The 27,790-nt window shown below is 45.9% G+C and overlaps 1 protein-coding gene across 7 annotated transcripts in view; it reads right to left on the bottom strand.

The window, feature by feature from the left end:
• Positions 1–1,251: 1,251 nt before the first annotated feature.
• SDK1 (sidekick cell adhesion molecule 1) overlaps positions 1,252–27,790 on the bottom strand; it is a 387,953-nt gene continuing 361,414 nt past the window's right edge. For all 7 annotated transcript variants that reach the window (XM_038151581.1, XM_038151583.1, XM_038151588.1 and 4 more), the window contains 6 exons: positions 27,650–27,775; positions 19,335–19,499; positions 16,464–16,601; positions 14,420–14,540; positions 14,083–14,212; positions 1,252–7,522 (listed from right to left, as the gene is read on the bottom strand). In XM_038151581.1, coding sequence (XP_038007509.1) covers positions 7,247–7,522; positions 14,083–14,212; positions 14,420–14,540; positions 16,464–16,601; positions 19,335–19,499; positions 27,650–27,775 — 956 coding nt within the window. In that variant the 3' untranslated portion in view covers positions 1,252–7,246. The remainder of the gene's footprint in view (positions 7,523–14,082; positions 14,213–14,419; positions 14,541–16,463; positions 16,602–19,334; positions 19,500–27,649; positions 27,776–27,790) is intronic.

The following is a 27,790-nucleotide window of genomic DNA, read 5'->3' as shown; positions in this document are numbered from 1 at the left end:
TAATTAGTGAGGCAAGAGGAGGAGAGGAAAAAATAATAATAAAAAAGGCAGGCTTACAAAAGAAAAAACAGAAAAGAAAAGGAGTGAGGAAAAAAATAAATAACCCTGGAGCAAAAACGCAGAGGGAAAAAGAGGGAACAAAAGAGACAAATAGCAGGAAAAGGATCAGTAATGAAAGCCTAGATTACTTGATTCAGTCAAGCCACTGCTTGTGCTGTTCAGGGCAGGGTGGGAAGCCAATCTGTTTTCTCTGGTATTGTTTAGGCTACGAATACCATGGCAGATTTCCCATCCACTCCCATGTTTATATCCGTGCTCCAATCCTAGCCACAAAATTGTGTGGGGGAAACACATCCCGAGAGGAGTGAGGGCTGGAAGCTGGAGGATGATACACTTTGGAGCCAAATGGCCTCAAAAAAGCACTTCTGCACCTTATGGCAATTGTGCAGGATAATGTCTCATTCACGAAATTCTGTGGCGGGAGGATTTTCATCTTCAAAATGGGTACAGCGATACCTCTGGGTTATTACAAGCTCCCAGCTGTAAAGGGCTGCCTGTATTTATACAACACTGCATTATTTATAATATCCTTTGAGGAGCAGGAGAATATGAGTTCTTTCCTTCACAGTTTGACTATTTTTTTTTCTTCCCTTCTCCCACTTGGAAAACATTGATTTCTTGCCCTCTTTTCTCCCACCAGAGCTGTAGCTGACCTGACTGTGTTTAGTTTACTTCTCTAGGCCAGATGCTCAGTGGGTGAAAAGCACAACCAACCACCCTGGAATAACAGAGCTGCCCTGATTTTCCCCCGCTGGGATCTTGTCCTGCCTCCCCAACATCTGCACGTTTGTGGGAACTGATTAACAACTGCTACAACACTGCTGTGGAGGGGACAAAGGCATGAAAAATGTTGGCCTCATGATCTTCTGTTTCTGAGTGCGTTGTGACTCTCCTATACTAAGGATCTGAGGAAGTTTATTGCTGCAAAATAATAAAATATTTAAGACTGATCAAATTTTGTGTGGAAACTATTTGAGAGTGTCAGCTTCGCTGAGAAGCAGCAGGGGTTGTAAGATTTTACAGTCCAGAGCAAACAGTGAGGAATTTCAGTCCGTGTTACATTCCCAGTGTCCTGAGCCGTTAACTCGTGAGCATGTTGGCAAGGCACCCAGAAACTTCTTCAGCAACAGAGGAGTCTGGAAAAATCCTTTTTTTCCCTTCGACAGAACAAATATACCAAGGACACAGATGTTTCCAAAAGGGTTCTTTTAATCAGAAGCAAGTTTGCAAAAGAAGAAGTAACTTTCTCATATAAAATAGTGGAGTGGTGAAGGTGAGGCTAACAAGAGGTGTGGAACAAAAATCCAGGGCAAATCTCCAAGGAGACACTGAATTAAAAGCAATGATCTGATAACCGGAGTACACTGAAGGGTAGCTCAGACACAGCTGTGAGAGGTGGTCCTACCCCACAGCTGACAGCAGATACCAAATCAGAGGATGGACTCCAGCCCAAGAGGGGCAAAGTGACCAGCTACAAACTCACCAGAACGTGGAGTTCTTGCACCTTTCTGTTACCTGAGAGCTCCCACTGCACTGCGACAGGCCCCAGCACAGCCCAGGGGCAAAATGACATCAAAGGGAGCCCCGGTGGCACTTCCCACCTGCAGAACACCACCATTCCATGGCAGCAGAAATTCCCAAATCTAGTGAACTGGACACGAATGGGAAAACACCTTGATATAAAGCTCTGTAACCCCATTCCTGTCTATGTATCCAGTGATTCAAGCCCCAAGAAAGTGCACAGTGATCAAACAGCATTGAAATAATGAATTTCCTGTCAAGTCATGAGGCCCCAAGGCCATTTAAAGTGGACAACTGGCAGCTTTGAGAAGATAAAATTCTGAGTCATATCCTGAATCTCAAGTGCTAATGGTACTTCACTCCTTGTTCAAACAAATCTCACCTGTCCCAGGTGCCACATGTGTGCTTATCCATTGTGGCTCTCTGCTGTCGGGCAGGGCAAACTCTACACCTGCACAAAGTGCAAGGCAGCTTTCTTTTTCTGGGAGGGCAGGGGGAGGACAAAAGGAGTACAGAAATAAAGAACAGAAAACTGGAAGTGTCCAAGGCCAGGTTGGATGGGGCTTGGAGCAACCCGGTCATACTGGAAGGTGTCCTTGCCCATGGCAGGGGGGTTCAAACAAGGTGATCCTTAAGATCTCTTCCAACCCAAACCATTCTGGGATTCTATGACTTGTCAGGTGGAGCCATTTCAGGCCCATCATGTTCAGTCTTGGGGTGAGCATGCTCATAATTCAAGGGTGGATTCCATAAGGAGGTTTCAATGGGTTTTGTAGAACCACATCATCACACGTGTGGCTTTGTTTGAACACCACACCACACCAACAAACCTTTCTTCACCTCCAGTAACCTTGCAGCTTCTAGGAACACCTCGATAATGTGTGGATTCCACACGTGCTGGCAACAATCTATAAAAGCAACCTAAGGAATGTGACTGAACTAGCAGGAACTCCCAGGCTGAGTGGAGCTGTCTGCAGTACAACCTGCCCATGTCCCAGCAGCTCTGTGGTTCTTCCTTTCCAAACATCACCCCTCACTGTGTGTGTCCTTCTGGCTGCTACTGGTACAGGAGATGAGTAAAAACAGGAGGTCTTGGCATCTTGGTCACTCTTACACATCACAGGCTTCTGGACTTCAAGATTTCTAATGCCTCTGCCAGAGGTTATCTTTCTTATCTGGTTGTTTGCTTTCTTTTAAAGTTTCTGATAAATTCCTTTTCTAAAAGGATTTTTCTCCAACAAGTTGCCCTGTGTATCTGAAAGCAATGTGTGGGAGAAGACACTGGTGCTCTGTATGTATAAAGATCTCTCTCTCCTCCCTTTTTGGAAAGCAGATTAGATAATCTTTGGATGACCCAATGGATTTCTTGAGGGAAGCAATGGCAAGGATAATAAATGAATCTCCATGTCAAGATATTTAGTCCAAACAATTGCTACACAGCTTCTGGCAGAGACCTTGGTATAAGGAAGAAAAATGAGATCTTGACCCATCTGCAAAACATCAGCGGTTTTAACATTCAAAATGAAGAGGGAAAAGAAATCCTTGGAGTAATAGATTAGTTTCTTTTCTGTGTATTTTTCTTTCTTCTCTCCAGTCATGCCAACTGCTCCCAAAAGTGGGATCACTGGCCAAAGTGTGATTCCTTTAGTAACTGCTGATGAAAGCCTTTGCTCTCACCTCTCCCTGCCCTCCCCATGAGGGCAGTCCACCGTGACTCCCGGGGCGGGGAATAAGAGACTGTCACTGATGAAAGCAAAGGAGTGCCCTCTCCTGTCCCTTGTCACCACTGCCATTTGTACCTGCACAGCGCTGGCCCTGCCCTAACATCAGAGCATTAAAAGGCAGGAATGGAAAATACTCCACCCAATGGTGTGGGCCATGGTGGGGACCCACCACGTGTGACGCGGATTTTGGGAGGGATAAAATGCTCTACTCGGAGCGGGCTGGAACAGCACAGCTCCTTCCGTGTGTGCGCTTTTGCATGTGATTTATGGCAGGGACAACTTGAGGTCTGGGGCTGGAGGCACTGCTGACAGTGGTGACTGCTGTCACAGCCCTGCAGGGGGTAAAGACTTGGGCACTTCTTACCTGCGGGAGACTGGATATTGTTATGGCTATTGCATGGAAAACAAGCTCCTATTAAACCATTCCCTGAAATGTCTCCCTTGGTCATTTCATGATGCTGCTTTTATTTTTCAGTAGCAGTCACCAAGAGACCTGAGAAACAAGGGAAGGGAAATAAATAAATAAAAATGAAATATCCTGAGAAGGCATTTTAAACATAAGCCTTCATTTTTCAAAACTATTCTAAAGAGAAAGATGGAAATGGAAGCGAATTCAATGGGTGAAGTTACTGTAACATGACAACTAATGTTTAAAAGTTATATTTCAAGGCTGCAATTTCCAAAGATTGCAGCAATGAAATAGAGCTTTCTTCCTAACTGATGGAGTATTTCCTTCCAGATAAAACAATTTCCCTGATATGTGAAGTAAATAAAACCTACCTATTAACCATATTTTACAAGTTGAGTGTGTTAGCAAGAAGGTGGAGGCATCACACATGGAGCTACACACGATCCTGCACAGCAGAAAACACATCCTGTGCTCAGCTGAGGGCTGAGCAGGGCTCTGCACCTCCTCACTCTGCAACTGCCTATCAAAAATAAACCCAAGTGTCAGAAAAGCCAACTCCTGAACACAACATAACCAAGAGCGACAACGGTACGGATGAGAATGGAACAGAAACTCCTTTGTTGGGATCAACAGGTCCTACAGGAATCACACCTAACCTGTTATTTCGACAGCAGTCAGAAGAAAAGAGCCACACAGCCAACTCAGCAGGTCCTCAGTAAGCTCAGGCTTTTTAGTTGCAGCTGGTTCTGAGAAAAAAGGAACAGTCTCTTCTCCTCTCTTTGTATAGATTGTGCTGCTCCCCATGTTGTCCTTCAGCGGAGCAGCGGCCACGAAGTCCATTTCCTTTATTCCCCATGGTTTTCTTCGTTTTTTTTCCTCAATGTGGTATCAGATCAACCCCAGGGAGTAACTGCACCTTACACCAAGTGTAAGGCAATATGCAGGAGATGTGGAGTTACACTATGCTTTCCTTTGGAGCAAAGTCTTTGGTGCTCCATCTACTTCTACTAATTTACATCTCTAAAGTCCTCAGTGGTCCTTGGAGGGCTCCTCCTGCAGCACTACCTCTTACACCTGCTGGACAAGTGCCATTAAAATTCCAAGAGCAATTGCAATGCTGTGTCAAATGTATAAAAACAACGTGTCTAAAATATGTAATCTGATGCAGGAAATGACAAAGGAAAAGGAAAACAAATCAGAAAGTCACGTAGATAATTTTGTCTAAGAAACAAAAAACACAGACTGAAAACAAATTTTGGCAGTTCAGTAATTAAAGCAAAGTCCATATGGCTTAAGAGAACAGTCAAAGTGCACAGAAGGCAGTGGGTTTTTTGTTTGCTTTGCATTCCTCTTCACAGCACACTCCAAGTCATCCTCTTTGGAGCCCCATCTCCATCCCACACACATCCTACCCAGGTGCAGAGAGAGGGATGACTCACAGGCTTTTGGCTCAGCCGTGTCTTTGCGAGTCCCTCGCCATCTAATGAGCTGCAGATCATTATCCCAAACTCAAAAGCCCTTAAACACACCCACTGGAGTTTTTGGTTTTGAACTTTTTCTTCCTGGAACCTTTGGAGAGGAACAGCAATCCAGTGCCAAAGCTATGCAGAGTGTGCATGCACCAAGAGCAGCAGTGCTCGGAGGCAGGGCCCAAGAGTAAAAGCAGTTCTCACATAGTTTGCCCTGTCCAAGAGGCACTGAAAGGTGACAGCAAGGCTGAACTGGCCCTTGGACCTCAGCTGTTCTGGTGAGGTGCCACCAGGATACTCCCAACCAGGCCCCTGGGCAGCCCGATTTCAACAACCTGCTCTGAAGACACCACCTCTCCCTGCCACAGATGTCCCACGTCCCTTGAGAGGACAGGGACAATTTTCTGTGGTAGCAATGCCCACATGAGCCTTGACAGGAGCTTAGCAAGCACCAATTTTCCTGGCTTATCCACCTGGAAGGAAATGCCAGATCCTGGCGTGGCAAGGACTCTCCTACTTCCAAATTCATCTTTCAAACTCTTATGATAAAAAGTCTGGTGACCCAGGACGGTTGCTACTTGGATTCTTTCAATGCCTGACAACTTCCTTGTGAGTAAACAACTGGCTACTAAACATGACAGACTCAGGAAAAGGATAGAAAAAAAGAAAACAAAAAGTGAGCGGTACAAAAAGATGGAAAAGAAACTAAAAGTCTCCTCTTTTCTTTCCAAAGGCCATAGTTTCAAGTGCACAGAGCAGGCTGTAAACGTGCACAAGGTAATTCATGACCCCAAAGCCTGAAAAACCCAGTTAGCTTTATTTGGAGACACTTTTTTGCTTCTCCCAGATATGAAGCTGCAGAATCAATAAAAGGCACCTGTGGACACCAAAACTCACCCAGTCTGTGTGGTGTGTCTTTGTACTAAAAAAATAAAATCAAACAAACCCTGCCACTGTGTACTTTTTTACAGACCAATAAACAGAACTGCAGAGTCTGGGTGAGAAAGGATGTTCAACTTCTGTTGGCAGGTCATGGTAACTCTGATGATCAAAACCCTCATCAATTAGTAAACTCTCTAGGTTGTCACTGCAATTTTAATTGAAAAATTCCTCTGGCTTGCTGGGTTGTGTCCTTTGACTTTTAAAAAATGACTGATTCAAATGGTACACGCAGTCCACAAGGAGGATTAGAGCCACACCAAAAATAAACTGACCTTACATCTGAATTCTTCCCACTTGCTTCACCCACCACTGCCTAGAGCGCTCTTTTGAGCCATCTCCTCTTCCAAAGGCCCTGGAGTGGGAATATTTAAAGAATGCAGCAGGTCCCATTTGTAGAAGAAAGAAAAGCAGGTCAGTAATTCAATATAAATACACCAGTAGTGAGCTTAGAGCAGACACAGTGACACATCTGAGCCTACATTGATCAGCCAGTGCTCCTAATGTGTGTGGAGCAGCGAGGAGAAGAGAGGTGTCTGCTTTTCACCTAAAAATGTGTCCATTTTCTATGTTTTACTACTTAACTTTGATGACAGAGAAAAATTAAAAAGAAGAGAAAAAGAAAATAAAAAAGAGTAGAGAAAAAGGAGCCTGGGAGGTTTTATGTTTTCTCTTCAAATCGCATCACAGAGTCACTCATTGCATCTAGGGAATTCACCTGCTTGTTTGAGAGCAGTGGGACAGGAGGAGGGGAGAGAAAGAAAGAGGGAAGGAGAAGGGCATGGGAGCTGCTTCCTGAAGCAGTGTTACAAAAAGCGGTTAAAAAACCCCTACTATTCACAAGTGGTTAAAATCATCACTGTTCAGAATTCCTTTTTTTTTCTTTTTGTTTTCTTAAACAAAGGTTCAGCTAGTTCAGCTCCGTGTTTTTATAGAGTTGATTGTCTTCAGAAAGAAAAATAAAAACAAAACCAAAAAACAAACCAACCAAAACACCAACAACCCAGCCTCAGGTGTGTTCCCATCCGTTTCTACCCTGATAAGAAGAGAGGTCCCCCACAGTTCAGCGCCCCGGCCACGCACACGCGGTCACCGCGGCTGTCCAGCCGTGTCCCCAGCCCCGCTCAGACAAAGGACGAGAATCCTGTCACTGGAGTCCGGGAGCCGGGCGCGGGCTGTCCCGTCGGGGTGTACACCCCTCCTGAGCTCTGTGTCGTGATGACAGTCTGGAAATAGGGCTCTGCCTCGCTGGCCGTGCACTCCTCGTATCTGTAGGACGCCGGGTGCTGCTTCACCCCTTTCTGCTGCCGCTTCCACGAGTTGTAGTAGGTGGGGTCGCTCATGTAATGGTTCACGAAGGAGTGCTTGGGCAACTCGTCCTCGTAATCCGAGTCAGTGACCTGGGCCATCAGGAAAAACAGAATAATTGGTCATTAGCATCGATGATTTTTTTAGCCTTTTGCACTCGCGAAGAAATGGGAGGCAAGTTTAGCATCACCAGCTGACTAAAGCTGTAATGTTAAGGTAAGAGGGATGGCAGTCCAAGTGTGGTTCAAGCTGGGCTGTGGAAAAGCATTGTGCTCTGCTTTAGCCAGACTTTGCTGCTAGAGGGAGAGTCCCCTGATGATAAGTGACAGAGAAATCCCTTCTAATTCCCTGCAGAATGGTGCAGGGGCAGCCAGGAGCTCCTGCTTGGGCACAAGATGCAGGGAAGTGTGGAGAAGTCACAGTGAAACCAACAGTTTTCAATCACAATCAGAAATATTGCTCAGTTACAACTGAGCATCTCTCTTCTGATGGAAGGACAGCAGGGATGCCTTCCACACAAACACTCTGGTTAGCCAGGCCACTGTTTGGGGTGGCCAGCCCGAGCCACCTGCACAGGACTCTGGGTGTTAAGTATTGAAAATTTGTTCTGTAACTGGAAGGAAGTTAAGTAAAATCAGACTTTTTTACAGGCAAATAACACTATTTGCATGTTCCAGCTGATTATGGGTGGTACAAGGTACACAACCAGCGGCCACAGAAGAAAGAGAATGCAAAATCTGGGAAAGAAGAGCTGCCAGGCAGGAGGGGCTGCTTCCCTGGGATGAGTCAGACCCAGCTCTGTGCTCAGAGCGGATCCTACCCCTGAAACATTTATGCACGGTGGCTGGAGAGCTTCAAAGCTCCCATCAATATCAAGCAGCAGTTCTATTGAGATGTAACCAGATAAGCTCTTTGCATCTGCCCCTCCTCTGAAGTGCTGCTGCTGGGATGCAGCTGGAGGAATCACAGAGGGCTTGTACATCTCTGCTGAGCACAGAGACCACGGCAAAGCCTCAGCCCTGGAATCTCAGAGCACATTTTCCTTCTGTTCCCACTGATCTTCCCACCAGTAACAGCCCCATCCCATCCAGCACACATTTACCCAGGCATTTCCAGATCTCATGCCTTCCCTCAAAATCTCTGACTAGACCATGCAAAAGCTCTTATTCCTTTCCCTCCCCCACTCAATAATCTGCATTGCCGATTCTAGAGGCAATTAAATATCAAAGTAGGAGCTGCCTAAGACACACAAGAGAGACAGGTAAGTGCAGCTCATCGCTGTTCGTTGCTGCAATTAGTTTCAAAAGGTTGGTGTGGTTCTGATCTATGACACCACCCAGCAAACACACATCCTTCTTGATCCTTCCTGCCACAAAACTTGTCTTCCCTCCTCTAAAGCTCCTTTTTAATGGTCTCTGAAGAACAATCCGCAAATGCCTTGTGAACCATCGTTTGAAAAGGGCACAGCATCCATCATTCCCCTTCTTTGCTTAGGTAGCTGCTTCAATACTATTCCGTGCCCATTTTCCAGTGCAGAGGGTGATGGACAGAGCTGAGAAATTTTTCCCAGTGCTTTCCAAAAGTGAGCAAAGGAGCTCTTTACAGCTTTGCAAAACTTCCTCTCCACTATCACCCAGGCTTTGGCTCTTCAGGAATTATGTACTGTTTGATTTTTAAGAATGAAAAGCTTCAGGTGCCTTGACAAGTAATTACTAATACAACAAAGCCCTACCAGCATGTCATAATTATTCCAGAAGGAACACAGCAAGCCTGTCTCCTAGAAAAACACTCCTTTGCACCAGCTGCCAGGCTTGGGAAGCCAACACCCGACTCCCTCCAAAGACCTTCCTGAACAGGTGGTTTTTGCAGCATTCCTGGAATATCCCCAGATCTGGACTACTTCACAGCCTGTGGGTGCAGAGAGCAGCTCCAGAGTCTTGGCACTGCTGCCAGGAACATCCTGCCAGCACTGCCCTGTCTGTTTTTGCAAGGGGCTCCAGCAGGAGTGCCATGGATGGCTGCAGATGTGGCAGCATGGCGGGGCCTGGCAGCAGGAGCTCAGGCTGGTCCTCAGCTGCAGACACAGCCAACTTCATCAAAGCATCCCCAAACCCTGGTTCCCTCTCTCCTCAGCAGAAAACAAGTTATTGCACTCTGCATCAGTCTCCAAACATGATGCTGTGTGTCCATAGTGCAATTTTAAGGTAAATGCCAGGGAAGCTGCGGGATGACGTGGAAGAAAAGTCTCTGCATCCCGAGCAGAGACAGGATCGCTCACCAGAAGCAGCACCCAGAGTTGTGAACTCTTCCAGCTCCTGTGGATGTGCTCTCTCTACCAAAGGCACAAGGCACTGCTCTCCCATGGCCTCTGACTCCTTCCCCAGCCCACCACCACTTTTAGAGATCCCATCACTCTCAGCCACCCGACAAGGAAACAGAGCCCTGCTGAACACAGGCATCGCAGCTGAGCTGAGGTGGCATGAGCATGACGAACAAAAAAACCCCCACAAACTTCTAGTGGCTCTTTATGAATCTTCCTGATGTCCCCACAGACACAGAGGTTCTGTGGGGTTGGATAAAGCCAACTAAAAGCTGGAAGCCCAAAGGAGAAATGCAAAGAAGCGTGTGACATGACTTTATAGCTATAATAGTACTTATGCAGCCACTCGAGCTCTGTCCATCACAAGCAAAAAAACCACTCACTCACAAAACTAATATAATTTCTGTTCCTAAGCCAAGTTCTTTCAACATTGCCAGAAGTCAACATCATAAAGAGGAGAAATCCTGGGAGCACTTTAAGATGAGCTGCTACCATTTGAAATATGGCGTGCTCAGATTTGCTATGAACTGAAAGGAATTTTAAACAATACCACTTGCTGATAATTTGTCCACTAATTAGTTCATTATACCAACTGAAAGGGAACACTAATTTGGTGTAAATAAGGCCAGGGTATTTCAGAAGGAAAGACTGTCATGAAGCATATAGAGCTGCAGTAACTTCAGCCTTTCACCATCATTCAGACTATGCTGCTTGTTGGTGTTGACACAACAGTTTTTTTCTGTATTTCTTTCAGGACAGGCAGGAGCTGACTGTTTTGTCCGCGTTTCTGAAGTATCTCCTAAGGTCTGCTCCCAGAAAGACTCCAGTAACCACCCTTATCAGCAAGGAATGCTCTAAACTGGCATTCCACAGCTCGATGAAAATCAAGGAGAAGTAAGATAAACCTGTTTAGCATGACAATACAGACAGCTTATACTAGAGGATTACTCTTTAGTGGTTTTTAAACTATTGAGTAAATAGAAATGCTGCAGGGCTTTTTGCTTTGTTTTCAGTTTTCTCCTTTCCCTGCGACTGTGGCTGTGTTACCTTGGAAACCTCCATAGGCTGGAGCGTGATTGGGTGTGTGGTGACAGTACACACTGTCAACCAAAGGTGCGTGGATGCCTATGAAACAACCAATACAGAAAACGAGAGGCTATTGAGGTATATTTTTCATGGCATAAAATGCACGAGTGCTGCTCAGAGGCAAGTCAGCCACCAGAGCTGGCTGGCTTAGTCAGTGGGAAATGTGATAATAAATTTGATAATAGTTCCAGTTATCCTTTTAAGTGACTACAAAAGAAACAGCCTTACAAGATTACTTCTAAAAATGTAGATAACAGCAGGATTTTTTTTTTTTTTGTTGGCCTGAAATAAATATGCTGTAAAAGAGACAAGGTAACCCAGTATGCAAAATATTTCTTTGGACATGGAAACCCATTCTTATTTTATGTGTCACCTGCAGCTGGTTTCCACATAGTGCCCAACTTGTCAAAATCACTGGAGAGCTTTACTGGAAACAAGTTAAACCCTATTCCCTCTGAAGTGTTAAGTGGGAATACCTGCCTCTCTATAGAGCTGAGGAAGCCAAAGCCAGTCATACTGCACACAGCACTGGGAAGGCCAGAGCATCCAGCACTGCCTGATAATGTGTGCAACCTGTGAGAGTATTTTCTCCTGGAAACAGTTTTTTTTTTTTGTGGGAGACCACAAGGACATATGAGAACACACAAACGTGCACCAGCCTCCCCTCTCCTCCTGCTCTTCCTTGGCTGGATGACACTGCAGGTACATCATCAGGTTTCTATAAATGGTGAACACCAATTTTTTTTCAGATTATCTGTCCAGAGCCTTGTCCACTTGACTCATTAACTAAAAGTCTATTATTATCAATCATTTAGAATTTACACTCATAGCAGTCTCCTGCTCCATACCTGCCAATTAAATTTCTTTAACCTCATTAACAGTACTGGTGCTTGGCTTTCATGACATGGAGTAAGTTCACCACTTGATTTATGAATATTAAGAGTCCTACTTGATTTCTTCTTTGTTTCTGTGTGTCTCTCCCCTCCAGGAGGGAGCTTGGAAGAAGGCTCCCAGGCAGCTGAGTTTTAAGTGCAGTCAGTCTGCCCAAGAGTTCTTCATGTTCAGCAAACCCCAGGAGACTTGAAGCCAGTGAGATTCCTTCTTCTCCGTATAAAATCTTGACACCTCAGGCAACAGGCATGAGACTAAGCAGTAACACAGTGACAAGTGGGTTGAAGGCAAAGGCACAGTTTTTGTCCCTGCCAGCCCTGATGTGCATCACATTAAGTGGAATTTGAAACCCACACACAGATGTATTAGAGGAAACCAGCATCAGGACCCTCTGCTGGAGAGGACCAAACCTGGGTAGAACTCTCACATGAAAATATATCTTTAACTCTTCATCTAATGGCAAATGTTTCTGCCTGCTGAGACAGATGGAAAAATCTGAAACTCTCAGAAAACAGAGCTTGTCTATTACGATCTCCTCTGAGAACAGAAACAAAGAGAAAATAAAAGACCAACAGGAAGAGCTAATAGGTACAGGAACACTTGAAAAGAGAGTGGTCAGTCATCTATGCCCACCTCTGCCCCAACCCATCCTCACCTCCTGTCTGCACCTGCCAACATAAACAGCATTTTCAGGCTGATCAAAAGGCAGCATCTCCTACGGCTACCTCTACTGGGAGCATATTAACATTTCATGACTAAAAGCACTCCCCACTACAAAAAAACCCAAACAAGCATCAAAGACATTATACAAGCGGGCTGCATCTCCAAGCCCCAAGGAAAAATGAGCATATTTTATGCACATACTCACGTGCACACCCACATTCACAAAAACACCAGAATCTCAATTGAGACCTTCAGGCTCAACAGCAATACAACAGTAAATAAACAATATCAATAGCCTGAGGGGAAAAAAAAAAACAACACCCCAAAATTACTTCATTCTCTGCTGTGCAAGCAGTGCATATGGGAGGGATAATGACACCCTGCAAGGAGACTTCTGCACATCACCAGGAAATACCACACGGGACATTGAAATTAATGTCAAAAGGTGCCGGTGCTAAATTCACGATCATGCTCAGCAAACTGTTTTAATGACAGGTTTAATGCTGGGCTGTTACAGTGACATGACCAAAGCACTGTGGGTTTAATCTGGAGGGTAATGCTGGAGCATTGCAGAGACAGCAGCTTGAGCTGCACCAAGGAAAGCTGCCTGCACGACGGGTCGGCCACAGGGCAGCACAAAGCAGCAGGCTGTCGGTGGTAATTAGCAGGAGGTGAGAGCTAGGTAGCCAGGAAAAGCAGCTGTAGCTGCAGGTGCAGAAAAGCTACAGATGAAAACTGTCATCTTCTTTCACGACTTGCTGCCCGTGATTTTTTCTTGCTGGAAGGGTCGGGTTTGGCATGGTTTGGCCCACTGCTCGCTTCTTGCACTGTCAGTTCGGATTCGTCAGGATCTCAGCTGACAGCATCTGATTTTAGAGACAGATTTACCTTTCTGGATCTCCTTTGAAGTCTGTCTATTCACCCATGGCCACTGCTGGACTTTCACAGACAGCAAGCACTTTCTTCCTTCTTACAGGGAATGTGGAACACAAGATGGAGCCCTGCCAGACGGATAATGCTGGCAAACACCCACAATCCGTGGAGAGCAGTCTAAGGACAAGGCTGGGATGTTCAGAGAGATGAATGCTGGCCCCTCACAGCCATGACCATGTGGCTCCCTGGCAAGTTACTCACTCCTCACCTACTCCCTCTGTAACCAAGGCAGTGGCTGTCACCACTCAGGCCACTCTTCTGACAGGTAGGGTGTGCTGTAGCTGTGAAACTGCAAACCACCTTCCACACTCCAGTCAGTGCAACGGTCCCAAGCACATCTCACCTTTAACCTCGCCCAGAAGACAGTAGCTGGTTATTTTCCAGCACGTGTGTGTTTTCCCAAAAGAGGTCCAAGTTTGCAGAAGGGGGTGTGCAGATCCTTCCCGAGAGGTCAGCACACACTGTCTGACTGACTGCACTTATCTTTCTACCTGACTCTGGAAAACTGAATATCTGCCGAGGCCAGGTCTGGAATCTGCCCTGGCTGGGTCCTGCTTGCCATTCTTTCCTTTGATATTTTTATTTTAAAATGTGATGCAAACAGCCTGGTGAATTGAACCTTTTAAAATCCCTGAGACAGACAGTGACCACACAGCATGATGCAGGTATGGGACTGGGACTTCAAAGACTTGCCAGGATTCAGCATGGAAATGATTATCTGCAGTGTCTGTGCAATGTGAGGCAGAGGGAAATCCTTACCTCTGACTCTGACACTTCCAGGGGCTTCTCATTGAGGCCCAAGCCCTCGGTCAGCACAGCCCCGTTGTACTTGTTGCAGATATCCTCATCAGAGTAGTGCAGCCCTCCTGGGCTTGGCCGAGGAGGAGACCTAAGAAATGCAAAGGATGAGTGTTTGGGATGTTGCTATTACCCTGGAATTAATGAAATCATACTTAGAAGCCAGAATCACAGCTTGAGGCAGAGACTTGGGTGTTTAAGTCCTCCCTGGATTCTTCAGTCTCTCCCTTTGCGTCTTTAAGAGTGCTTGAAGCTAGAAAAAAGACATTCCAAAAGCACAGCATTCCCAGCTTTTTACCTGGTTCCATTCTTCTTTGAGAAGGTGCTCTTGATGTTCAGGTGTCTGCTGTTGAGCTCCAGAGCAGTGAAGCCTCCATTGTCCAGGGTGACTGACTCTTCCACATTGGAGATGGTTTTACCTGGAGCCAGGAAATGAAAGGTTCAGCTGAAACAAAAACACTTTCCCCCAAATAGAACTGCAGGAGCCCTTGTCCTTCTTTCTGTTTTATGGCATCATTAATTATTTGAAATTCTCTTTACTTTTTCTCCTGGCAAGTGAGAACAGAGTGAAGGCAAGGAGTGTATCAGGAAAGTGAAGGGGCAGAAGAAGTCAAAAGAGGAGAAAGGAGTCATGGATGGATGGATGGATTTCATTCAGAGGCAAGTATCTAAAATAGCACAGATAAACTGTGCTTCAAAAGTGCTTATTCTTCATTTTTGATTATAAATAGAAACCAGATAACTAATTGAGGTGGCTACTGAAGATGTACTAAATCAGGTGCTGTGAATCCCATTCCACGCTGATTGGAGTAAAGCAAGTGAAAGTAAAACTAGAAAAAGAGGAGAAGGAGAGAGAAAAAAGGCAGGAAAAAAAGCAAGAGGAAGGGCAAGTGGATAGCAAATGGGAAAACCAGGCCACAGATGAAGTGGGGATCAGGTGTGGAGAAATCACTGGACAGTGTAAGGCAGGAACAAGGACGGGATGGGAAGAAGAAGGAAAATACAGCCCAGTGTATTATTTCTTGTGATCAGATCCAGCAGGAGCTTGTTCTCTCCTGTGCTCCTCCTTTGTCATCCCAAAGGTGTGAGCTGAGCCTGTGTCCCAGGGAGAAGGGCTGGCAGCCACTTTGCAGCAGACAGGTGCTTTATCCTCAGCTTCAATTTCAGCGCTGCATTAAGGCTCTGTGAACACGGATATCTGACAGCACAGGTCAGACCTGCCTTTTCATGTCTGTCCCCCAAACACAGTAAAACTAAGAAGATGAGAGATTTCCTATGAGCTGTGCATACAAATATATAATAGTATTAACTTGGTAAAATGCCACGGTATTCATACATCTTATATCTCATGGGACTGAAATCTGATTTCTAACAGTTGTTAGAAGTGAATTACAAAGGAAGAGAAGATCTTCACTTTGGGACTGAATTACTAAATACTGCCTGGAAGACTTCATTACATTAATCCCTGAGAACAGGTAGTGCAGAGACCCATCCACCTGATCCTTTTCATTAATGTACCTTTTCTGGCACCTCCTGGCATCAGAGAAATTTCCTGCTGCAGGTGGAGGAGGCTATCAGAGAAATACACATGTGAACAACCCTCCCAGGACTTCACCATGTAGGGAGAAGAAAAGATAAAAACAATATTCAGAGCTCAAGAATGAGGCTTTTTGAAAGGGGACTATTTGACATTCCAAGTTACAGAGCAGGTAGCTCCTGTTTCCCTTCAAGAAAGGAGACTGGTAAAAATCATCACTAAAGGAAAATTCAAAGCGTGATGCTCACTGTATGTTAAAATCTAGCAGGTCGAGATAACCAAGACACCTCCTGGCTGCTTGGCCCCCAGCCCAGCAACTGCAGCTTGACTTAGGGAAGGAATGTGAGATGCAGGGCACTCAATATAAAGGAATTGTGATACAGTCCTCACACAGAGAGATTTAGAATATCCTCGCTGGTACAGCCACGGAAAAGCAGAATCTTTCTCCTTCTCCCCATCTATCAGGGATTTATGACAAAGTTAAACAAAGGCTCAGCTAATTCCTTATGTATTCCTTATCTGCCAAGTGTTTGACCCAGACTCCTTGGCTTTTACTGCAGTCCCTGGGACTTCCAGAGTCTGTCCTGACTGAGCCCATGGCTGGTCAGTGTCCAAACCCTGATCCAGTGTGGCTAGGGGCAAAAGCCATTTCTACCAAACCAGAGAGCAAAAAGTTCCAAGTCTTCTTCCAAGCAAAATAGCTCTAAACACAGTCCCTGCTGAGGAAATCAGGGGGTCAAGAGAAAGGCATCTCTGGTTCCCAGAGCTTTTGGGACTTTTGCACAGCACAGAGATGATGCCTTACCTCCGTTGCAGTTCTTGTACTTCTTGCTCTGGCCGTGCAGGACCAATGCAAACACCACCAGCAGGATGAGGATGAGGCTTGAGAGAGCCATCACCAGCAGAAACCACCACTCCTCATAGAAAGGGGCTTCTGTTTGTGCTGAAAGAGCAAAAAACAAATAACTGTTCCTCTTTATGCCCCTTTAAAATTTTCAAATTTTCTCTCGTTCCCCACAGAGAATAACTGGTGCTCAGGAGGGGGGGGTGGGGGTTCAGACTCTTGAGGGGCTCGCTGACCCTTCTAAGACGGCAGAGAACAGGAGAATATCACAGCTCCAAGCCAGAATCCCAGGATGGTTTGGGTTGGAAGGGACATTAAAGCTCATCTTGTTCCAGCCCCTGCCATGGGCAGGGACACCTTCCACTATCCCGGGTTGCTCCAAGCCCTGTCCAACCTGGCCTTGGACACTTCCAGGGATGGGGCAGCCACAGCTTCTCTACAACCAGTTCCATCTCTACAAGCACCTTTCATACCCCTGGAGCAGCTCCAGAGGCCCTTAGCTAAGTTATCACCAGGAGAAGAGAGGCAGGTTCTTCCCACAGCTCTGCACACCTACATTTATTGACCACGGCAGGCTCAGCACTCCTGGGTCAAGGAAACACTAATACACGTGCCATGACCCAGGATTATTCCACTTTTTGGGAGGCTTACCTTGCCAAAATGCTGTTCAGTGGCTCTTTGAAAAATACAGCTAGTTCCAGGGAACAAAGCACACTCGGTTCAGCATCTTTTAGTACCTCCATTAACTCCAACTTCCAGCATTCACTGCTACTCTATATCACTTCTCCATCCACTGAGCCAAGCCTGATGTGCAGCACAGGGATATCAATTCAGTTGCCTGGATTTTGTGCAGTCTCAGGCCATTTCACCCCATTTGACCTCAAGTGGAAACACAAAATGACACCAACTTCCCCTTTCCAGAGTTACCTCGCCAGTCTTGGTTTAAAGTAATAAGTACTGTTGTTTTCTTGCAGTGATATTCTCTTTGTCCTCCCTTGAGCTCCCTCAGCTTTGGAAAACAGAGCAGCTTCTGAGCACGAGCCAGCAGTTGACATAATTTCCCAGTAGTCCTTAAGGTGGAACACCACCTGGCACGAATGGGCGATGCCAGGAGAACAACTCAACCCCTCACTATCACCAAACCTTCTTTCCCTAACTGTCCCAAGCCTGGATCTGAATAAAAGTCTGTTTTAAGCCCGACGATACGAGCTCAAATTTGTTCCAGATCACTGGGTACTCTGCAGTAGGGAAAAACAGCCATGCTCCTTCTTTGCTAGGAGGCCAGTCCAGGCCAATCAAATCCTAGAGACAAACTGCACAAGCCATGCTGGGATGAGCAGATTCAGGGCAATTTATACCTCCCTGTGCCAGCTGAAGTGGCCAGCCTAAAATGCTTTATACTTTTATGACTGTGAATCTCAATGGAAGCCTCTTACTTTCATGCAGCAATTTGAGAGCAACACTGAAGCATCAAAAGGGGGCGAATTAAATAGTCCTGTTCAAGTGAAGAACTTACAAACAAGCAGTTTATTTATAGAAAGCATCACAGGAGACGCATGCCCTGCTTCAGAGGAATAATGTCTTCGAGCAAAGGAAAGACTGACATGATTGCTGGTCCTTTACACTGTGTTACAGCCTCTCTGAAACCCCAGACAGGAAAAACGCTGACTCTTGGTGTTTGAAGTGGGCTGTCCATGCCCTTGTCCTGAAGAAGAAAAGCTGGGGTAGCACTCAGAGTGAAATCCATGGAAGCTCTCCCGGGGTAAGTGGTTAATTGTGTCAGGACAAGCGCAGCAGCCACGATGGTGAGAGCAGCACTTGCTTCTCCTGCCTGCTGGGGAGTTGCTGAATGGTGTTCATGCCTTTCACTGGAGCAGCAAAGAGATAAAAGCCACTCCAGATACTGGAGCACTGCCAGGTCCTCAGGACTCTCCAGAATTTTGAATCACAAAGCCGCTTTATCAGGTTCTTTTATTCCCCTTGTCTTTGCTGACACAGCAAGGATGAAACTGATGGCTCAAAAGCAACCTGGAGTAGAGCAGGGTAAAAGGAGAGCCAGCCAAGCCTTCCCAAGGGCAAGGTCTCTCACCTCACCACAGGCCAAGGCATTCCAGCTGCCCAGCCCAGGCAAGCTGAGAGGAATTTGATTTTCAAGGTGTTCAAGCTCCTTCAGAAAACCGGGGGGCTGGGCTGCTCACAGAGATTTGGGAAGCACATTTAGGTCATAGCCTGGTTACTGGGAGTAAGCACAGGAGGGCAGGGAGAGTGGGAAGAGCTCCAGAGCATCACAAATGAGCTGTTCTGGTGGAGGGGGACTGGAGGCATCACACTGGAGCAGGACTGCCAGCACAGAGGATTGTCGGGAATAATGTGAAACTACACTTCTGTATTTGTGAGAGCTAAATACAGAGTAACACAGAAAATGTTTATCAGAGTCCAGAATAAAAAAAAAAAAACAAACAAAAAAAAAACCAAAAAAAGAAAGCAGAGCAAACAAAAACCAGACTGAGAATGGAGAAAAAGCAAACAAATTGCAGACTCTACAAATTAGTCTTATGACAAGAGATCTGACATAAACACTCTGAGTGGGTTCTTTATCAAGCTTAAAAATGGCACATGCACATTTTTTCTCTTGAGAATCAAACATACTGTAATTTCAAACCTTAATTCACCGCTGTATTACTCCAGTTTTATCCTAAAACAAGTGAAAACAAGCTGCCCTTGATTATTTGCTGCAACTAGAGAGTCTGATTTGTTTCTTTTCCCCCTCTACTCCCTCAGCCTCGGGAAATTCCATTGAAAAAGACTTAAAAAAAAAAAATCCATGTTTACCTGATACTGCCACAGAAGGAACACTTGGCTCTCCATAGCCAAACTCGTTGACAGCCACCACCCGAAATTCATAGGTGACTCCTTGTCTGAGTTTGTCCAGGCCCACTGTGTAGGAGGTGGCGCTGCGAGGGATGTCCTTCACAAACATATCCCAGAGCCCTTCATCTAGGAGAGCAGCAAGGAGAGAAATGGCATCAGCTGTGTGCCCTGGCACTTCCACCTGCCCAGTGAGGGAGGTTGTCACCAATGGTGTGCTGGAGCCACAGGCAGGGACACACTCACCTGGAGGCTGCCCTGTGCTTCACACAAATGTCAGAATGCCCTGCAAGCCCCATCTGTGAACGCATTAATTCAGGGTGGGAGCTTTTCATAGCCCTGATGGAAGAGGTCTCTAAAATCAGCAGCAGCACCCACAGAGACCTGAGCTGGCTGGAGCAGCTGCCACTCTCTCCTGATTGGGTAAGGTCACCCACCAGCACATCTGCCATTTGACAGCTCACGTAAACCCAAGGCAACATTAACGAGTCCTGATCACAAAGGTTTTGCCTGCCTTTTACATTGCAAAATTTGCTTTGCTGTTGAAGCACTCAAGTGAGGTTTGGACTAATATAAGTCCTGGGAGGCTCTGTGGCCTTGTGTGAGCTGGTGCCAGGGGACTGGTGTCACTGGAGGGCTGCTGACTCCATTCACAGCAACGGTGTTGTGTCCTTTGCATGGCACAGAGCTGGTGCTGCACTCTGTGCTCTGCAGTTTTAAACAGAAATTAATTTTGTTTATTTTTATAAAGCTGTTGAAGTTGTTAGAAGCACAATGCCATTCTGATGGGAACATTTCAGTAGGGTAATCTTGGCTCTCCACAGCCATAATTACATTAATCCTGATTCACATCCTGACCAGGCACCATTCCCATCTCTGATCCACACCTGTAACCTCACATTCACTTGACTACAATGGAATGAACTTTCAATGAGATGGATGCTGGTACCAGCAGCAACAAAACCAACTAGAATTTATTGCTACTACTCAAAAATTTTGAGGGCAGGAATCAAACATTAATCTGACTGATTAACTTCCCAGTAAAAATTGGTGCCCAGCATTTCTGCTGAGAAAATGGAGTCTCTGTCTACACATGGGGCTAAATCCTCAGCTCACCTGCTCAGCATCTCACAGACCTGACCTCACAAGCATCCCATTGGGCTTTTACTTTAAGCCATCAAAGCTGTTCCAACAATATCTATTTTTCTCTCCATGTCCCACAGCAGTGGGAATAGGATGATAACCTCTCCACAGACACGACTTCAGTGTGGGAGCTGCCTGCTTTGAAAGACACTCGTCTGCACTGCGCGGCTCGACAGCAGCAGGACTTCTGCAGCTCGAGGTGTTATCAAGGTAACAATAAAGCAGGAGCCAGCACTGTTACCCTCAGTGACTCGTTCTGCTGCTGCAGAGTGAGGCAGGAATCTGTTCTCATTTGCTTTGCCTTTACCTGAGTGTAACCTAATTGGAGTCTCTGCAGCGATTCCAGAACTGTGCTGGTGTAACAGAGCGAGGTCTGGCCCTCAGCCTGCTCCTGTGCCACAGGGAATAGCAGCAAAGATGGATTGATTAACACTGCAGGTGCATTTCCATGCGAATGTTTTAGCTTTGGCACCAGTAAATATTGGCTCAGTGATTTGCACCGCGCTGCACGTCTGGTGACACACACAATGAGTAACAGCCCCAAACTACAGCTTTTCTGGTCAGGAGGATTGGCAGTCTCAGCAGATGCAAAAAGCAGGCTGGATTGTTATTGTTCCAGCTGCATTTGAGAAACACCAAAGAACAATAAAAATAGGTAATTTTCCTGCCATGCTTAAAACTCGGACCAATGCATTATTCACCAGCATGATCAGACTATAATGAAGTTATCATAATGTACCATTGTTATGTATTAGCAGGGTATTACAATGGCTATAAAACAAGAGATAAAATATTGACTTCCCTTTTACAGGGCAATAGAAGCTGAGATTATTTTACCACGTAAAGTTACAATGTAATAAAAACAGGAGTTTGGGATTTAGTTTCTCTGAATGGAAGGTGGAGTGAGGGATGCATTTTCAAAGTTGGATTGTTGCAGCCACCAATACTCAGAAGATGCATCTCACGACTATAAAATATTGCCATATTTGCTAGAATTGCCTAAGCTTTCATAAACACATTTGTAAACAGCAATAAGAGAATTTGAGCCCATTGTGAATTGTCTGAAAAGCAATTTGTTTGCATTCAAAGCCACTTAAATAGGGGAAGAAAAAGCAACAATAAAAGTGAATGTTCAGCACTCATTACAACAAACACAACTGTTCAGACACACACACTCTCACTCATTTTCTCAAACCTATCAGGGTGCACAATGCAGAAAACCCAACAGACCAAGAAGTGTAAATTTAAGTGCTTTGTGAAGCTTGCAGTAAGTTGGGAAAACCATCCCTGAGAGGTCAGCATTGCATTTCCTCCTCTCTGTCCCCTTGGCTATGGTGGTGATGGTGTGGGGCAGCAAAGGATGCTGGTGAATGCTTCTTCAGAGGTATTTCTGTCTCACAGGGACTCAGAGATGCTCTGGCTGGTGGCCACGTGGTCACTGGCCCATCTCCCTTTCATTCACTGAAAGAATCTTTGTCAAAACTTTGGTTTTTTTTCCCCTGGGGTAGGTCTGTCAGTGCTGACTTAATGGTTGGACTTGATGATCTTGGAGGTCTTTTCCAACCTTAATGATCCTAAAATGGGACCCAGCTCATTATCCCTGGGGTCCCAGAGAGGTGCTGATGCAGCTACAGTGGACAGATGTCCTACATCTTCCCTACTGCTGATCCTTAAGTACAGCATAGCCTGTGGCTTCCCAAGCCCTGGCCAGCCAGATTTTTAATTCCAGAGCCTCAATTAATTTATCTTATATCCATCTGGAACATCCAGACCCCTCTTTGTAAACAATGATCACAATCAGATATATCCAAACTAAAAAAATCACTTTATTCCAGTAGTCAACTTTGAGATTAAATATTGAACACAGACTTGTGAATTCCTTCAGTGCACCTCTTCCCCCATCCTCAAAACTAGGTATGCTCTAAATGTTAGAAGTTCAGCTGAAAGAGAATTCATTAGAAGGTCACCTGTGATAGCAAAGACTGGCCTTTCAGTTCAGTAGAAAATCGTTAGTGTACCTTACACAGCATTTTCTGCTCAGTTTAGGGAGGAAAGGTGCACATGCCATGGCTGGGACATTAACCCTCAGAAACCTGGGTATTAACTCTTAGAAACTCCTGGGAAGAGCAAGTTTGCAACACTAAACAGGGCTCCGGTGCAGGGCTCAGAGGGACATCCCCAGGGAGGCTGCCCTTGCTTTTTCTTTTCAGTCACATCAGTCCCCATCTTCACTCCCCATGGCCTTTCACTGGGCACTCAGCCTCTTAAATGTGTGATGGAAAAGCGAGCACTCCTCAAAAAAAAGAAAGATTTTTCTTTGCTCCTTGTTTCTGTCAGTTTTCCCCAGCCCTGCCCCGTCCCAACTCCTGCTGATGGGAGATTTGCTCTTCACCTCCCAGCCTCGATGCCTCTGTCCCATCTGAGCTTGAGGTTCAGGCACAGGGAGAGGATCTGAGTAGGAAGGTGAAGCCACCTCTGCCCTAACGCCGTGTCCAACCCACGTTGGAGAGGAGCTGCTCTGCTCCCGTGGGCCAGCCCGGCGTCACAGGCCATTAATCAGGGTCTCCACACTAAATAAAGCTGTCACTCAGCGAGGGAGGCTCCCAGCTCCACTAAATCCAGCCACTGACAACCCAAGACTCGGAGAGCTGTCAGTTATTTGGGTTTTAAACACCAGCCATCCCCTCTCCGAGCAGGAGAGCTGGACCATAAAGCTCCCTCCTAATTACACATTAGAAGGTTTATGAGGGGAGAAGCTGCTGAGACTTAAGGCCCGGCTGAAAGCCACTGGTGTTCCTCCTACAGAGGACACAATTAAAAACGTGGCTGCATTTGTCAGAGGCAAAGGGCTGGATTATCATGCAAAGCAGTGGAAGGACAAGAATGGGAAGTGAAGGCTGACAAACTGTCAGCCCTGGTGTGTCGCTGGCCAGCAGAAGAGAAAAAGGCCCCATGGCAGATGCTGGGGATGCAGCTGCACCCTTCACTTTGAATTTACTGACTTCTGCTGGTTCGTGTCCATGTCTGACACTGCGCTCCCTCATTTGGTTAAAAATAAATAGAAAAGGAAGAAAATGGAAAAACACTACTCAAGACACCAGAAAGGAAACTGAAGTGAGAGCTGCCCCCAGGGCGTGGGAAGCAAAACCCGGCATTTATGAGATAGACAATTCCCACTCCAAGTAGATGGGTTCTTTCCCTAAATGTCTGTTGCCTTCATGGAACTCATCTCTTGAAAGCTGGAGAGGGACTTTTTACAAGGGCATGGAGTGACAGGACAAAGGAGCATGGCTTCAAACTGCCAGAGGGCAGGGATGGATGGGATATCAGGGAGAAATTCCTCCCTGTGAGGGTAGTGACATCCTGGTACAGGTTGTCCAGAGAAGCTGTGGCTGCCCCATCCCCTGAAAGTGTCCAAGGCCAGGTTGGATGGGGCTTGGAGCCACCAGGTATAATAGCAAGTGTCCCTGCCCATGGCAGGGTGATGGAACTGGCTGATCTTTAAGGTGCCCTCCTATCCAGACCATTCGATTTAGGTGCAATTCTCTTCCAGTTGCCTGACATCATCCTCTGCTTGGCAAAAGCACACAAAGTCCAAAATTGTGCTGGGGAGAGCAAGCAGAAAAGGAAATCTCCCTCAATTTGTCCTGGGTCAGGGAGGCTCTTTCTGAGGCGACAGAAGCCAGGAAGATGTGTCACTTTTGGACGTGGTTTAGTAGTGCATGTGGGAGAGTTTGGTTTATGGTTGGACTTGATGACCTTGAGGGTCTTTTCCAATCTAAATGATTCTGTGGGGCAGATTGACCCAACACCTACACGGCTGCTCTGCACAGGCTGATCCATGGATGGAGGTCTCATGGGGCAGCTCCACATCCAGGGGCACTCCTGGCCTCTGGATCCCCAGGGTGTTTCACAAACACCTCCTTTGCAGACAGGGGGCACTGGGAAGGTAGCTCTGGGTGAGACTGCTGGGAATGCACAGGACACATGCCCACCACTAAAACACAGTGACAGGAACCTTTGGGTGGCACCTGGATCTGGGAAAAGAGGGGCGAAGCCAGCTTCTCCATTCCTCCCAGCAGCACTGGGAACCTTAACATCACTGTGCCATTTGTCTTTTGCTCTGTATATAAAGGCTGAGGGCACAATCTATTCCCCGTTCCTCAGCCAGCCCAGCTGATGTCTGGGGAGCACTTACAGTGGCAGAGACAGAGCCTGCTTAATTGCATTTCTTGTAATGCACAAGGAGCTAAACTGGAATCCATTTCTCTAAGGACAAAGAAGTTGAAGGAAAAGAAAAACTCTTCTGTTTCTGTAATGTCTTCCTCTAGCACAGATCACTCTGGAAAAAAAATATTGGCTTGCCTGCCTCATCCCTGTGTGTGAGTGTACTCAAAATGCAGAGGAGGTACTGAGCCTGGTCACCTTCCATAAAGCCAGCAGAGAAACGGGGAAATCAAATGAGCAGTCTCAGCTGCCTGCTGCCACCATTGCTAAACCCAGCAGGGCAGAGGAGCCCTGGGAGACACAGCAGGGCTCCGAAAAATTCAAAGGGAAGTGACAAAAGGGAGTAGGGTTTGCCATTTCTGACAGAAAGCCATCCTCCTGCCCTGATGGAAGAGTCTTGGCAGGGAGCTACAGCAGGGAAAATGAGATGATACAGCATTTAACGTTTGGGGTAATGAGGCCTATAACAGATGACACTTGAGATGTGAAACACTAAGGTAGTGGTATTGCATTTAAATATTGGCAACAAGCTAAAGCTTTTCATCTGTCTGCTCAACGCCCCCTTTTTTGACCTCAGAAGGATAAATATCTTTTCCTTTCTTAATTTTATGTGAAGAGCACAAGTCAACTGCTCTTCTCTTGGAACACTCCTCCTTAAAAACAAAGGTTGCTCCAATCTGCTCTCTACTGCCTGCATAAATTAACATGCAAAAGCTAATTCTTAGAATGATGTTAAAACAGGAGCTGCTCTGAATGACCAGCCCTGAGAGGAAGAATTAGTTCGCTGCTTTTGTTAAGCTCGTAATTCAGGTTTCAGACTCTTCTGTGCAGAGATGAGGAAGAAAAGCAGCACAGAGAGGAAGCCAGCGCTTGGGTGGAATAAGCAAATCTTCCAATTAGTCTGTCTCCTCTCCTGGATCACATTTCACGCTTCCTACAGCTGCAACCAGAACCAAGGATGAGAATCCAGCATACAAATGCCTAGTTCATTTGCTACAGCAGCATGAATAGGATTAAAATAATCTGAAGAGGAATTAAATGCCTCAACAGTCAGGTTGCAAGAGCAGGAGAATAAGACCTCTTGTTTGAGTTTCCAGGATCAGTGGAGTGGGGCCAGCAGAAGTGACCCAGGGTTAATGCAGCTCAGACCTGCCTTGGAGGGACTATTTTCTTCCTGCTCAAAAGGAGTGGGTCCCAAATCCTACATCCTTAGCCGTGAGCTGTGAAATGTTTGTTCACATCCAACGGGGAGTTGTTGAGTGGATGAGTTTCCAATGTCACCACTCGCACGAGCTGGATTTCCAAGCTTGCAGACAATCTGTACATGGGCTGCAGGCTTCCCCCTAAAATACTCTGACTCACAGAAAACCTGTCTGGGGGAAATGTAAGCTGGTAAGTGATTTTAAATGAACAGGTTTGGTTTAACTTGCTAACAGTGCTGTTCAAATAAGAAAATATTTTTTACCTCTGAAGAAATAAGGACAGAGCTCAAAAAGCTGATGTAGGTGAAATAAAAGCACAGCAGTGTCATGCCTCCAACTGAAAGCAAACTTGATCACTCTGGGAAACCCCAGTGCTTTGAGAAGGCATGTATTTCCCTTGCTTTTATTTTGAAAGCAATTGTCAAGTTAAATGACAGAAATAAGAAAGAATTTTTAGGATCAGAGCAGAGCCTCACTACAGAGCAAATTCTACCAGATGCAGGTATGGAAATCTGCATCTTCAGAGATGACCTCAATAATTTTCTTACTGGTCTGGTTAAATGTAATTAAAATCATTGGTTTTAAATGCAACCTCACATTCAAGACACAAACAAGTTTCTATATAATCAAACAGATAAGCATTCATTTAATCAATATATAATCAAGCAATGTGCAAGCACCTAGAAGTGAAAAAGAAAGAACCAGCAGCCAAGATGGTTATGTCAAGTATAGATCATGTCTAATTTCCTTCTGTGACAGAGTAGCAGACCTTGTCAATAGAGGAAAAAGAGCAGACATCATCTATCCTGACTTCAGCAAAGCTTTTGACTTGGTGACATTCAGACACGGCCTGCGTGGAACAAGGAGCTGGTGCAGGTATCACCAGCTGGAAAACTGTACCCAGAGAGTGGTTATCAACATCCCCTGTCAGAGTGGAGGGAAGTTATCAAGGGAGATTACACAGAGGCCTGGCAGCACTCACTGGCTTTCCTTAATGACTTAGTTCCCAGGAAATCTGTGCTTTTTGAATTTCCAAGGGGTACCAAGCTGTGAGCAGGCTGGAGCACACACTGACTTTTAAAATTACCTTGTCCAAGTGGGGGAACATTGTGGAAAAAAAAAAAAGCAGAGAACAGCTTCACTAAGATGCAAATCCCAGAAGCAATGGAGCTCTGGGAAAGCACCAAGGAAAACTGGTGATGGGGGATTCCTTCCCCCTGCCTCAACGCTCTCCCTGCAGAACAAATGGGGGAAGAAATGTGTATGTGCTGCTGAAGCCCTGGCCCTATTATTAACATTAAAACAGTAATTAGCTGCTGTGCTCTGCTGCAGAAGGAGACAGATTTCTATCTGTGGTCCTCAAAATATAGCTCGCAAATACTTATTAGTCCTTGCTCCTGAAAGATGCTGTAAGCATTTAAATGAGTTTTAATTATTAACTATATTAGTTCATCTGTTGGATGATTTTCCAGTGATGTAGCACAGTGAAAGCCAGAGTAGCCGGGGTAATTTTCTGTGACTACTCCTAAAGAGGAGAAAATATGCTAAACTACATAATAAACCAGTAACATCTTAATACTGGCTGGAAACACGTTCTCTCCCAAAATCCCATTACCTTACTGGGATGACAAACAACCTCTCCACTTCAGCAGGGGCTGAAGGAAGGGAACTGATGACATCAAACTCCCTGCATTTCCTGGGGCTCACCTGAGGGTCGTGCCTCTATGATGTAGCCAGTTGTGGGTTTTTCTCCTGAATCTCCCTCAGTCCATTGCAGTGTCAGACCAGAAGCAGATTTTGTCACCAGGATTTCCTGAGGGGAGCCAGGAGACCCTGAAGGAGGAAAAG

Source organism: Motacilla alba, chromosome 14, assembly GCF_015832195.1.
Source record: "Motacilla alba alba isolate MOTALB_02 chromosome 14, Motacilla_alba_V1.0_pri, whole genome shotgun sequence".
In the NCBI taxonomy this organism is placed as follows: Eukaryota; Metazoa; Chordata; class Aves; order Passeriformes; family Motacillidae; genus Motacilla; species Motacilla alba.
This window is presented reverse-complemented; position numbering and strand designations above follow the sequence as displayed.